We start from the raw sequence: 13622 nt of genomic DNA, 5'->3' as shown, positions 1-13622 counted from the left end.
GACACAGGGGAGGCTTTGCTGTGGAGGAATGAGAAGGCTGATGGATCTGGGATCCTCGGAGCTGTCAGGAGTAACACACTGGGGCTGGGATGCTGCTCAGTTGGTAGAATGGTTGCTTAGCATGAATGACCTCTTAGGTGTGGTGTCGATTGCCTGTGATTTGGGAGGCAGAGGCAGAAGGATCAGAAATTCAAGGTCATCCTTGGCCACATATCAAGATTGAAACCAGCCTGGAATACATGAAACCTTGTCTTCCTTCTCCCTTCAGGGCTGGCCTCAAACTCCCCAGTCCTGGGATTAAAGGCATGTGCCACCACCGCCTGGTTATCCTTTCTTTCTTGGGTATACTACATTACTAGTTATTTTGCAATTCCAGGGCACCGTGTCAGAGCTGGCTATGAGGGAAATGGATCCTGTAAGAGCAGATTTGACACTTGGTTATTTTGATGTTTTGCCAATCCATACAGGACCATTGACGCACTTTTACTTTATGAGATGGACTAAATAAGTATAGGCTAGAAACATACTTATGGAGATGTCCACTGCAGATCCATCATGGAGCAGATCTCCATGATGTGTGTTATCAACTTGGAAGGCTCCAGAACTGCTGCAGTCAAGCACACACTGCCATGGCTGGAAAGCGAGATAAATTGTCATCTCTGTCATCGTGAACTTGACCCACCCTGATTCAATGCTGTCCCGCTTTCTTTCCAGTTAAAGCACTTGCCTAGTGGTTCACACACTAGCCTCAGGCTCTCTCCTTTTGTGACTTGGTTTCTTGTTTACCAAGCTTTCCTCAAAGTTGCCATGTAGCAGAGGGTGACCTTGAACCCGATGTCAGTATTATAGGTATGGATCGTCACAGCCTGTTCTCTGTGGTGCTCAGGCCTGAACCAAGGGCTTCCTGCATGCCAGGCAAGGTACACCCCTTAGCCTTCAGTTGTTCTTTCTGAAACCACTAGGACAGAGCACCCCCATATCCAGTATCTACTGTGCTTAAGAATTTCCACTTCATGGCAGGTGCCCGGCTGCCTTTAGATCAGTTTAGCCAGCCCTGAATCCTGGTGTTATTTGGTCTGTAGATGTAAAGTGTGTTCTCTTTTCTTTCTCACTCAGCTGAAAGGGAGACAGAGAGGGGAGGGGGTATGGCTCTGTGGCACTGAAACATTTCTTGATCTTATTTCCAATCTGATTGATTCCCCCCCACAACCTATTTGAAATTGTAACCCAGCAGGCCCAATCATTTAAGGCCACAGAGCTTTGTGGATAACCCATTATCTCCAACCAACGAGGAGCGTGTTGTTGCAAAAAGGCTGGTTTGGCTTTCTTTCTTTCCTTTTAAAACCGGGTCAGGATTAATTTTGAGGTTTAAAAAAAAAAAGTTGCCAGATAAAAGAACAGCTTGAAGTCAGGGGCTCTGCTTGGATTACTCTGGGCCAGCATCTTCTTTTATTAAAGCCCCAGTGTTTCTGCAGGCCCTTTTGTCTTCGTCTGGAAGATGCTTTTCCCACCGTGGGATTCAGTACCAGGCCTCACAGAAATGGTCTCAGATTTCCTCAATCCCCATAATTAGCCAAGGTCCAGTGACTCAGCCAAACTGTCAGAAGGTCAATGATGCATGGGTTTCTGGCAGATTGCCTGGCATCGTGGCATCCGCAAGCACACCTGAGTCAGGTCCAAATGCCTGAGGGAGGTTTGTGTTTTAAACATGAAATGTTAGAATTAGTGTTCCATAGAGTTTAATGACGTGACAAGATCTTACATGTATGACACAGAAAAGTTTATATGTATGTATGATGAATGCTCTAAAAATTCTTGAGTACCCTTTTTTCTGTTTTGTATTATTTGCTAGCACAGTCTCTTCTGAACCTTAAAAGTCAAGTTGAAATGCCCCAGATTAAAACATAACAGGTTGGGCATTGTGTAGTCCCAGGACTTGAGTCGGGAGGAATAGTTGGAGTTTTCTTTTAAGGTCTTTGGTTCATTTTGAGTTAAGACTTTTTTTTAGATTTACTTATTTCATACATATGGATTTTTGTTTGCATGTAACATATACCACATCTATTCCAGAAGACTGTGTCACAACTTCTGGGGACTTGGAATAACGGGGTGCTTGTGAGCCACCATGTGGCTGCTGGGAATTGAACTGGGTCCTCTGGAAGAGGAGCCTGTGCTCTAAACTGCTGAGCCATCTTTCTAGGCCCTGAATTAATTTTTAAAATCTATTTTATTTTAAATTATGCATATATGTGTGTCTTTTGTGTGATGATTATGTGCACTTGACTACAGATGCCCTAGGAGGCTAAAAGGGGGGGGGGTGTTGGATCACTTGGAGCTGGAGTTATAGAAAGTTGGGAGCCACCTTGTGGGTGCTGGGAATTGAACCTGGGTCCTCTGGGAGAGCAACAAGTATTCCTAACTGAAGACTCAGCTCTTCGGCACCCAGGTTTTGTCTATTAGCTTATGTATTCGATTTTTTTAATGGACTTTTCACACAGTTTTGGTTCACCGCCCCCATTATCTCTTCCTCATCCTCATCTCTCTCCCCCTCCCTACCTACCCTCTTCCCACCTCAAATATCCCCCCACCCCACCCCCACCCCACCCCCACCCCACTTTTACTTTCCTGTCTAATCAGGGATTATTTTGTTTTGTTTTGTTTTTAAGATATAGCGCCAAGACTGACCTGGAAGTTGTTTTGGAGCCTAGCCTAGACTCAAACTCGTGATCCTCCTGCCTCAGCTTCCCAAGAGATAAGCAGGAAGCCATGAACTACCAAACCTGGCTCAGTGTTGCTTTCTGCTTAGGGTTGCTTTGGCTACCTGCTAGTTTTGTGCTTTCATATGAAGGATTTTTTTTTAAATTTTAGTTTTATATACATTAGTGTTTTGCCTGCACTTCCTACGTGACTCCTGCCTACAGAGGCTGGAAGAGGAAGCCCTCATCCCTGGAGCTGGAGTTATACTCCACACGGGTGCTGGGAGCTGGACCTCTGGAAGTACATATAGCCAGTACTCTCAAGCACTGATTCATCCCTCCAGCCTCTGAACTTTAGGATTTTTAAACATTATTTTTTGTGATGAGGTCATGGGGATTTTGACGAGGATTGCATTGATTCTCGGGTGGGTTATTTTTCTTGATGGGTTGCACCTGAGGTTGATGGGGGTGAGGCTTTATGTCCTTACAAGGACATAAAGGAAGCTCAGTCTTTCCTCCATGATGAGCTCTTATCCTGCATGGGGTTGTTTTTTTGAGACTTATTTAGGTGCACGAATGTTTTGTCTGTGTGTGTATGTATGTGCACCACGTGAGTGCCTGGAACCCGTGGAAGTCAGAAGGCATTGGTTCCCCTGGAACTGGAGTTGGTACAGATGCCACCGCGAGTGCTGGGAACCAAACCTGGTCTTTTGCAAGAGTAACAACTGCCACCGCCCGAAGCCCCTTGTTTTGGGTTGTTAAGCTCTTGTCACCTACTCCAAAAGCAAGTCACGCTTTCTCAGCCTCTGCCCTCGACCAGTCTGGGGCTTTCTAAGGCATTAGGCACTAGGAGGCAAGGACTGATTGCCTTAGTCTGAAGCAGTGGTTCTCAACCTTCCTAATGCCGTGACTCTTCAATACAGTTCCTCATGCTGTGGTGACCCCCAACGGTAAAAACTGTTTTCGTTGCTAATTCATAACTGCAATTTCCCTACTGTTATGAATTGTAATGTAAATATCGGATAGTCAGCCCCCGTGAAAGGGTCGTTTGACCCCCCCACTCCCCCCCACCCAAGAGGTGGAGACCTACAGGTTGAGAACTACTGGTCTAAAACCATCCCCCCCAGCAGGTTGATTCTAGTCAACATTTTTTTGTTGTTTGTTTTTTGAGACAGGGTCTCTCTGTGTAGCCCCGGCTGTCTTGGAATTTGCTCTGTAGACCTGGCTGGCCTCAAACTTCCCTCTGCTTCCCAAATGCTGGGATTAAAGGCATGTGTCACCACTGCCTGGTGTCTAGTCAACATTTAAAGGTTGCCAGCTCCGAGGATCTGCCTTACTCGAAACTGTCAGCCTTGGCAAGTGAAGGGCTGGCTCCTGTTCCTCGTTGGCTGCTGTTCGTCTATGTGCATGTGGAATGCATTTACTTTTTCTTCATTTCCCCTCAAAGTAAACTCTCAAGTTTATTTTAAAATGTGTTCTTTCCTTTCATTATGACTGAGAAATTTAGAGTAAAGAAATAAATCAACCAATGGAACGCAACAAGGAATTTAACAAGGCACGGATGGTAGTGGAGATAGACACCATTAATCCTAGCGCTTTGGAGGTGAGGCAGGTGGATCTCTTTGAATTCAAGGCCAGCCTGGTCTACATAATGAGTTCCGGGTAGCCCATGAAACATAGCTGAGGCCCTGTCTTTAAAAAAAAAAAAAAAAAAAAACAACTTTAAAAATCCTTTCTAGTCAGTCAGTCTGTCTGTCTGTCTGTCTGTTGAGTGATCCATTGTAGAAACCGTTTCAGACATGGATCATGGCATCTATTTTGTTCTATTTTGATGGTATTTGGCTTTTGGCCTAACCACTTCTCTTAGTTTTTCCACTTATTTATTCATTTTACATTCAGATCTAAGCTCCCCTCTCATCCCAGCCCCCCCCCATGGCCACTCCCCCACCCCCTTCACCTCTGAGAAGCAGGAGGTCCCTTCTAAGGAATCAATCCACCCTGGCATCTCAAGTCACTGCAGGACTAGACACATCCTTTTCTGGAGGCCAGACACAGTGACCCAATTAGAAAACAAGGCAGACAACAGGGTCAGGCACAGCCCCTGCTCCAGTTGTTGGGGGACCTGCATGAAGACCAAGCTGCACATCTGCTACAGATGTGCAGGGGGTGGAAGGTTAGGGGTGTAGGTCCAGCTCTTGTGTACTTTGTGGTTGGTGATTCAGTCTCTGGGAACCTGCCGGGGTCCAGGTTAATTGACTCAGTTAAGATAGAAACCCTATCCTCTTGGGTTCCTCAATCCTCCCCTGCCCCCAACTCTTTCACAAGACTTCCCAAGCTCTGTGGATGTTCAGCTGTGGGTCTCTGCCTCTGCTTCCAGTCAGCTGCTGAGTGGAGCCTCTCAGAGGACAGTCATGCTAGGCTCCTGTCTGTGAATCCAGGCTGACAGACACAAACAGCCTGAGGCTCCAAGGAAGTTAAAGGAGGAAGGCAGATCTGCAGTGTGTTCGTATAGCTCTGTCTCACACAGGGCACCTGTGTATCCAGGCTGGCAGTGACAAACATGGCTGTCAACAGTGTCATCACATATTGTATCATTGTGGCAAGGCTTTGATCAATAAGGAGGCATCAAGCTCTCATAGTGTGTCCCCGTGAATCCACTCCACATGCAGTAGTCACAGTAGGAGTTGATTCCACCATCTACACATCGACCCACATATCCACGCAGACATGGCTGACTGGCGCATTCATCAAGGTTGTGTTCACGGTGGTCTCCAAGGAACTCAGGTGCACAGTGATGTGAGGAAGTGAGCCCCAAGAGCATCCCGGACTATGGCACCATGTAGATGCGGCTGGGATCCGAAGCAGCCAGGAGTAACTGTGTAAACAGAGGGAACATTGCAGGGAGGGAACATTGCTCTCTGGCCTGCACTTTCCCTTTAACACAATGCTTTGACAAGCTCTGGGATTAAAAGTGTGGAATGCAAGCCCGTCCTTAAGGGTGCTGCTTTTAGTTCGTGCACAGTAGGGTGGTTTTTCTGGAATTGTGACATCTGATTGGATCAGCACGTGCGATCTTCTGCACAGGAAGTTCACTTTATGTCCCAGAAGCCAAGAGCACAGCAGCAACGGAAGCCATCTTGGCATCTGTCACAAGGTTCCCGGGGGTCAGGGTTCACTTCACTTTCCAGGACACAAAACTTGATTTATGCACCTGCAGCATGTAGCTTAGCACCGGCTGTGAGGGAGTGTGCTGGGAAGGGCTTCCCACTTTGTCCAGTGGGCTGTCAGCAGCCTGGGGTGACTGTAAATGTCCGCACCCCGACATCGGAAACACACTTGAAAACACGATGCGTTTTGTTACTGTTGTAACTCACTTTTTGGTGTGGGATTATAGGGTGGTAGTAGATTAGTTTATTAGTGTGTGTGAGGTACGAGTTGAACCCAAGGCCTCACGTAAGAGGATGAACATGCTAGGCAAGTGCCCTACCACTAAACTGTATCTATTTTTTATTTTTGAGACTGACTGAGTCTCATGTATCCCAGGTTGGCTTCAGACTCACTATGTAGTCAAGGGTGACCTTGAATTTCTGATTCTCCACTGTCTGTCTCAAGTGCTAGGATTACAGGTGTGTGCCACCATGCGCCTTATGCCTCATCAGGGTCTTGTGAATGCTAGGCAAGCCCTTTACAAACTGAGTTCTGTCCCCACCCCTGAGTTTTATCATCAGTTTCTCTCTTTGGTGGACCAAACTCCATAGCCATCAATAGCTCATCCCCCTGCCTGATAAGTTGTCTATGGCAAGCATGGCTTATCTGCACCCGTGCTGCAAATGATGCTGTACTCTGAACCAGGGCTTCTCAGCTGATATGGAAGTCTGCTTTTAAACGTGAACTGCAGGATAGCAATGTCTGACCTCCGACGGCACATCACGGGGAGATTAGGGCATAAACCTTTGTCTTCTATAGTTTCTACCATTGAGCATGCTAGGTTAACAGAATCTGAGCAGGTCCTGTTAGACTTTTAAGCTGTTCTCAGTTCATTAATCTTGAATGGTTCATGCTATAGAAGATTTATCATGTACTCTCTTTTTGACCTCCAATGCAGGTGATGTCCTCCCAGTGCAAATGAGTCCCATAGCCCAGTGTCGGTTTGTGTCCTTGGCTGAAGTTCTTTGCTGTGCTATAGCTGATATGAATGCACTTCAGGTGGCCGTAACACAGGAATCTCTCTTGGAGCACTTGATGAAACATTACCCAGGTAACCAGTTTCCACCATTTGTAGTCATTCGAATGTGTTTGGTTTCTATTTATAAACAATCTTAAACATATAGAGAGTATGGTGTCTTTCCTTTTCTGTGCTATAGAATCTTTTGTCAAAATAACATGAATCACCCAGCTCAGTGGCACAGGTGTGCAGTCTCAAGCTAAGGCTGAGGACTGAAAAGACGAAGGCCAGCCTTGGCAGCTTGACCCTGTCTCAGAAAGTAATAGTGAGGTTGGGAATATGGCTGTGATGGAATGTTTGCCTGGCATGCACGAAGCCCTGCCCTCCATCACCAGTACAGGGGAGAAAAAAAAAAACATTGTCAGGAAAAGCCCTACGTCAACACTTTAAAAGCTACATGCTATTTGTGTGTGTGTGTGTGTGTATGTGTGTGTGATGACTCATGCATGACATGGCAGTACACATGTGAAGGTCAGAGGACAATTCATAGAAGAGTCAGTCTCTCACCATGTAGATCGCAGGAATTGAACCCAGGTCCTCGGGCTTAGCAGCGGGTACCTATCTGCAGAGCCACTCAGCAGCCCCAGCGCTGTCTTTCCTAAAGGTATTTCTTCTACTTTCTGGATGGCTCTTTTCACATGTAAATACATGTTATAATCAGATTCAGTAGTGAGGGTTGGAAAAGGAAAATTTGTCTCTCCCACCTCCTTCCCGTTTCTCCACGGCTGTTTCCCAGGGATGGAATTGCTAGTCTTTGAAGCTCTTAGTCCTGCCTCACAAACCACATTTGAATGAGGAGTTTAGTCTACCCTTTATGACGTAAGAGATCATTCTGTACATTATTTATATGGCTTCATATAAATGGGCTTCATACCTACTAGACATTGCTTTCCTACTAAGTTTTCAAATTTTAAGTTGATTTCTATCCAGTGATATTCAGGGTTCTGTTTTCTGTACTCAGCCATTAGCCTAGCATGCGTGTTTATAGGGACCAACTTATATATAGTATTCTGTAGCTTAATTACACATTATTTCTTGGGTTGTTTGGTTTTGCTTAAGATAGGGTCTCACTGTAGCTCAGGCTGGCTCAGTTTTCAAGATATAGCACAGGGTGGCCTTGAAATTTTGCCGATTCTCCTGTGTCTGCCTCCCTAGCACTGGGACTATAGATATGAGTCACAATACTCAACTCTTTCTAATTAAAAAAAAAATGTGCGCATGCGTGCTTGTTCAGGCGTGTATGTGCCACAGCTCACATGCAGAGGTCAGAGGACAACTCTTGGGAGTTGTGCTCTCCTGATACTTTGTAAGACTGAGCATCGGACTCAGGTTGTCGGGCCTGCATACATGGCCGGCCTGCATACATGGCCTGCCAGCACCATTACCTCATGAGCCATCGGACCAGCTAGCATTTTAATTGCATGTATTGCATATAATCAATTCCAAGTTTATTAATCAAATATGTGCTCATTCTGAATTTTTGATTTCACTTTTTTTTTTTAAGGTATTACTATTCCTTCCCCAGACATTCTCTACAGCACACTGGGGGCTCTAATTCAACAGAGGAAGATTTACCACACTGGAGAGGGCTACTTTATAGTTACACCAGGCACATACTTCATCACAAATATGTCCATGCAGAGAAATAAGAGAGCCCTCCGGTCAGACGAAGGGTGCTCGGGGCCCACTTCCGGGACCTATCTGGTGAGCGTGGATTGCTGTGCAGAGCCAACCCAGGAGAACGAGGCTCTCGTTTCCCACTGTCCTTCATGTCAGTGCTACCCCGATACAAACACGCACGACTCGAAGGATCCACTGGCTGCTGCAGAAGTGACTAGAAAAAAACAGGAAGGTCTTGAGGAGCCCACGGCTTTGACTAAGAATCAGGTAGTTTCAGCATCTGAAGACACCCACATCTGTGTGAGCCCCAAACCATTACCATACACCAAAGACAAAGGCAAAAGATTTGGTTTCGGGTTCTTGTGGCGCAGTTTATCTAGAAAAGAGAAGGCCAAAGCGGAGTATCACAGTTTCTCTGCACAGTTCCCCCCCGAAGAGTGGCCGGTTCGAGATGAGGACGGTTCCAACAACATCCCCCGAGATGTGGAACATGCAATCATCAGAAGAATTAATCCTGTACTGACTGTTGACAAGTTAACCAAGCACACTGCCCTAATGCAAAAATATGAAGAACGGAAAAACTATAACAGCCAGGGCACATCGACCGACATACTGACTACTAGGCACAAGTATTCCTCTAAAGAGGCAATTCGGAAAAGGCAGGGCCAGTTCGCCAAGCCCCACAGGCGGAGCTGTTCTCATCGGGGTAGACACAAAGCACGGAGCCAGGGAAGTGAGCTTGAGCCAGGAAGCCCTGGACAGGAAAAGGAAAAGCACCCCAAGGTTCCGGCAGCCCAGCCTGCTTCCAGCGCTAAAAGCTCCAGTGAACAAGTTCATGACTTGCATGGCAGGAATCCAGCTGTGCTAGGCTCCCACTTGATTTATAAAAAGCAGATTAACAATCCGTTCCAGGGCATGCATCTCCGAGGGCACCCCGTATCCAAAGGGTACACCGTTCAGAAGACCTCTGGTCTGAAACCTAGTTGCATCGGGCCGGAGGAAAAGCCTTTCCGGAGAGCAAGCTCTTCAGATCCTTCTGGAGTCTTTGATGGTGAAGCCCAACCGCTGTATCTGGAACAATGCCATAATCTGGAAGCAGAACCCACGCATGTGGCAACAGCTCCTGTCCATCCAGTCAGTGACGATTTCAGAGGTGGCCCAAGAAATTATCCTCCACGTACAGTTTTGCCAAGCCATGCTCGGTGCTGTTCCTTCAGGGAAAGTATACTGCGAGCTGGTGTGTATCACGAGGAAAACAAGGCCCTCCCTGAAGTCTTGAGGAAAAGTTGGTCAGACTGTGACATGTTCTTGGGGACCAAAGCAATGCAGCAGGTCCTGCCCGCACAACGCTGCCCTTTAGATCCAGACTCCTCTGTGTGTGCAGAGGATAAGACAGTGGAGAAGACGCTACACCAGTTCCAAAACCTTGGCCTCTTAGATTGCCCAGTTGGTGCAAACCGTTTGAGGACTCATGAAAGACAAGATGGCGACTCAGAAGATTTAAGTAGGAAGGCATTTCAAATCCCAGAGGCAGAGATTGTGAATATGGAAAACGAGGGGCTTTCTGACAGTGAGCAGGGCGAGGTGGCCTTGAGTCAGAGTGATCCCGGGGGTGGGGATGATGGGGGCTGCAGTTCTCTGTGTTTAGAGGACGATGACTTCTCTGAGACAGATGATCTCTGTCCCACGCTGCCTGGATGCCCTCAGTACTCCTTTGCAGGTAGAGGCACATGGCATCATTTGGGAAGACCAGCCGGGACTGGGAGATCTCTGACTGACTGTCATATCAAAACCGATAGGCTTGAGCCTCCAGCGATCGAAAGGAATCACCGGTACAAGGCCACAGGGTTGTTTTCAAATGCAGGGGAAAGCCCAAACCCTGATCTCGATGACAATCTTAGCCTAAACTCAGGGGCTCCATGGGATTTCAACTACGAAGGAGAGCCCACTGTTGCCCATGTCCAGACCCCAGCAGCTGCTGGCGGAAGTTTACTTGAGTGTTCTACTGTAAGGAAAACCAGTTTCCCGGTTGAGATCCTGCAAGATTCTCCTGGTGATAGGGGAAAGAATCCAACTGTCTGGAGACAGAGCCTTCCAAATCAGGAAATGAAAGAGCATTTCACAGACAAGTTACAACTCCTCAAGACCTCCCACCGGCCAGTGCTGGCTAGGGAGCCACAGCGAGAACACAGTCACCTAGAAGGGACAGAGAATTACAGCATGACAGGGGACAGTGGAATCGATTCCCCCAGGTAAGGGTGCAGGAGGCGTGCTAGCTACTCTTGCAGGAGTGGATGTGGAGCTGCCTGGTGAGGGAATTCAGAAATAAAAGTATAACAGTTCCTAGCAGCCTTAGGGGAATAAATTGTATCAAGTTACAATGGGGTTGCATATGGTAGGATGGAGGCCACTTTTTAAAAAATGTTTTTATGAATTCTTGGAGAATTCCAGACAACATTTATATATATTAGGGATTTATTTGTATGTGTATGGTGTTTTGCCTGGGTGTATATTTATTTGTGCATGCATTGCATGCATGCTTGTTACCCACTGAGGTCAGAAGAGCGGTGTCAGATCACCTAGAATTGGACTTATGGTTGTAAGCCACCATGGAGGAGTGGAGAGCTGAACTCAGGTCCTCTTGCAGGAGCCATCCGTGCTCTTAGCTGCCGAAAACACCTCTCCAACCCCACACAAAGCGTTTTGATTATATTCACCCTCTTTCCCACAGTTCCTCATGCTCCTCCCAAACTACCCAACTTTCTTTTGTTGTTTGTGACAGGGTCTCTCTCTGTAACCCTGGCTGGCCTTGAACTCTTAGAGAACTGCCCGCCTCTGTCTCTCAGTGCCCTCTTCCTCCTCCTCATCCTTCTCCCCTCTTCCTCCTCCTCCTCTACCTCCTCCTCTTCCTCCTCCTCCTCTTCCTCCTCCTCCTCTTTTCCCATCTGTTTAGTTTGTGCTGTCCAGCTATCCTAGGGAGTGGGGCCTGACCCGGAGACTGGTTGACTCACAAGGGTTACATCATTATAAAGAAAACTGACTCTATAGAGTTCCTTTTTATTGGAAACCATGTTTTTACTGGAAATTATTTCTAAAACTAGAAAAGAGCTACTAAAAACCAGGGCACTTCCAGACCTTAAGCATCGCAGGGGTTCTCATCTGTCCCTGGATCTGTCCATGGTAACTGAAGGACGTGACTGCCTCTGCTTCTCTCTCACCCAGGTTGCTTAAATAACACATGACAAATGGATTATGGACTTAAGCTACGGAAGAAGTCACGTACTTGGGGTTGTAGCCCAGCTGGTAGAGCGCTTGCCTAGCATTCGCAAGGCCCTGAGCTTGGTTCTAGTATTGCATAGGTGGGACACGGAGGCATAAATCTAATCCCAGCACTTGAGAAGTGTAAATAGGAGTTCAAGATTATCCTCGGCTACATAGCATGTTCAAAGCCAGCCTGGGTTCAGCACCCACCCCCCACTGCACAAAACCTAAATATTAAAAAAAACTTTAAGAACATTGTGTATGCTACAACAGAATGTGGAGGTTAGAGGTCAACTTGAAGGAGTTGGTTCTCTTTCCACTTAGTAGATCCTGGGGCTAGAACTCAAGTTATCAAGCTTGGCAGCCGGTGCCTACCCACTGAGCAATCTCACCATCCCATTAAAGGATTTTTAAAACTCTGTAACGATTCTACTATTTTGCTTTTAGTAAGATTTATTTTTATTATTTATTTTTTGAGACAGGGCTTCTCTGTGTAACCCTGGCTGTTCTGGAACTTGCTCTGTAGACCAGGCTGACCTGAAACTCAAGAGATCCACCTGCCTCTGCCTTCTTAGCACTGGGATTAAAGGCATGTGTTACCATCCCTCAGCGTAAATACAAGTATTTTAACGAGAATACTGGAGTAGGGGGTGGGGGTTGGGAGGCTGGAGAGATGGCTTAGTAGATAAGAGTACTGGCTGCTTTTCCAGAGGCCCCAGGTTCAATTCTCACCACCTACCTGGTAGCTTACAACTATCTATAATTGTATCCCTACAGGACCTCATGCCCTCCTTTGGAGTGCAAATGTACATGCAGACAAAACACCCACCCATGGACAGAAGTAAATCTTTTAACGGGAAGTCATTTACCGCCATGTGTCCTTTTCTGCCCAATTTATCATGGCTTATCCTGCAGCTTTTATCACAGCTATTTTGGAATTTGGTTTTTGTTTTGTCAGATTTGTAAATTGTTTTGCTTATGTGTACACGGCCTATGTACACGCATGTACAGGTCCCCTTTGGAGGCCAGAAGGCGGCTTCGGATCCCCTGGATCTGATGTTAGAGGCGATAGAGCCACTTGGAACAGAACTCTCACCCTGTTCCAGAGCAACATGAGCTCTGAGCTGCCGAGCCAGCTCTCCAGACCCTGCTTTTGGTTTTTGAGACAAGGTCTTACTATGTAGACCAGGCTAGCCTCCAACTTGTGACTTTCTCACTTTACTATTCCAAGATTGTTTTTTTGGGGAGGTGGTGAGGTGGGGTATGGTGGGGTGAGGTGCTGTTTAGAATTTTGAGAGGCTCTTCTTTGTACCCAAGCTGCCTTGAACTCCAGATCCTTCTATGTAGCTCAGAGTGACGACTCATTTATCTCCTAGGAGACATTAGCTCCATGAGGTGAGTTGAGATAGGAAAGCCCATCCCAACTGTGGGCAGCACCATAAAAAGAGAGAGAGAGAGAGAGAGAGAGAGAGAGAGAGAGAGAGAGAGAGAGAGATAGAGAGAGAGAGAGAGAGAGAGATAGCTGAGCACTGCACTGTCACTAGGGTACAGTGTCATCGGCTGCCTCAATCCCTTCCTTCTGAAATATCTCCTCCATTTGATAGTCTATGTCCTTGACCTTTGACCCACTAAACTTTCTCTCCAAAGTTGTTTTCATCAGTTTTTGTTTTTTGTTTTTTGTTTTTTGTTTTGTCACACTCACATGAGTAACTACCACGCCCCTCAGTAACTACCTCATTGCTGAGATTTCTACCTTGGGACATAACAGCACCTGGCTTTCTTGAAGCTTTTTAATTTGTATTTGCTTGCTTGCTTGCTTG

General features: G+C 46.6%; 1 protein-coding gene across 2 annotated transcripts in view; it reads left to right on the top strand.

The window, feature by feature from the left end:
* Stox1 (storkhead box 1) overlaps positions 1-13622 on the top strand; it is a 64377-nt gene that overhangs the window by 47991 nt on the left and 2764 nt on the right. The window contains exons 2-3 of one of the 2 annotated variants that reach the window (XM_028776898.1): positions 6802-6954; positions 8426-10793. In XM_028776898.1, coding sequence (XP_028632731.1) covers positions 6802-6954; positions 8426-10793 — 2521 coding nt within the window. The remainder of the gene's footprint in view (positions 1-6801; positions 6955-8425; positions 10794-13622) is intronic. The other variant, XM_028776899.1, reaches the window with a different exon arrangement.

This window comes from Grammomys surdaster, unplaced genomic scaffold (genome assembly GCF_004785775.1).
Source record: "Grammomys surdaster isolate TR1022 unplaced genomic scaffold, NIH_TR_1.0 273, whole genome shotgun sequence".
Classification (NCBI taxonomy): domain Eukaryota; kingdom Metazoa; phylum Chordata; class Mammalia; order Rodentia; family Muridae; genus Grammomys; species Grammomys surdaster.
Note: the sequence above shows the minus strand (reverse complement) of the source record. Positions and strands in the feature narration are given on the sequence as shown.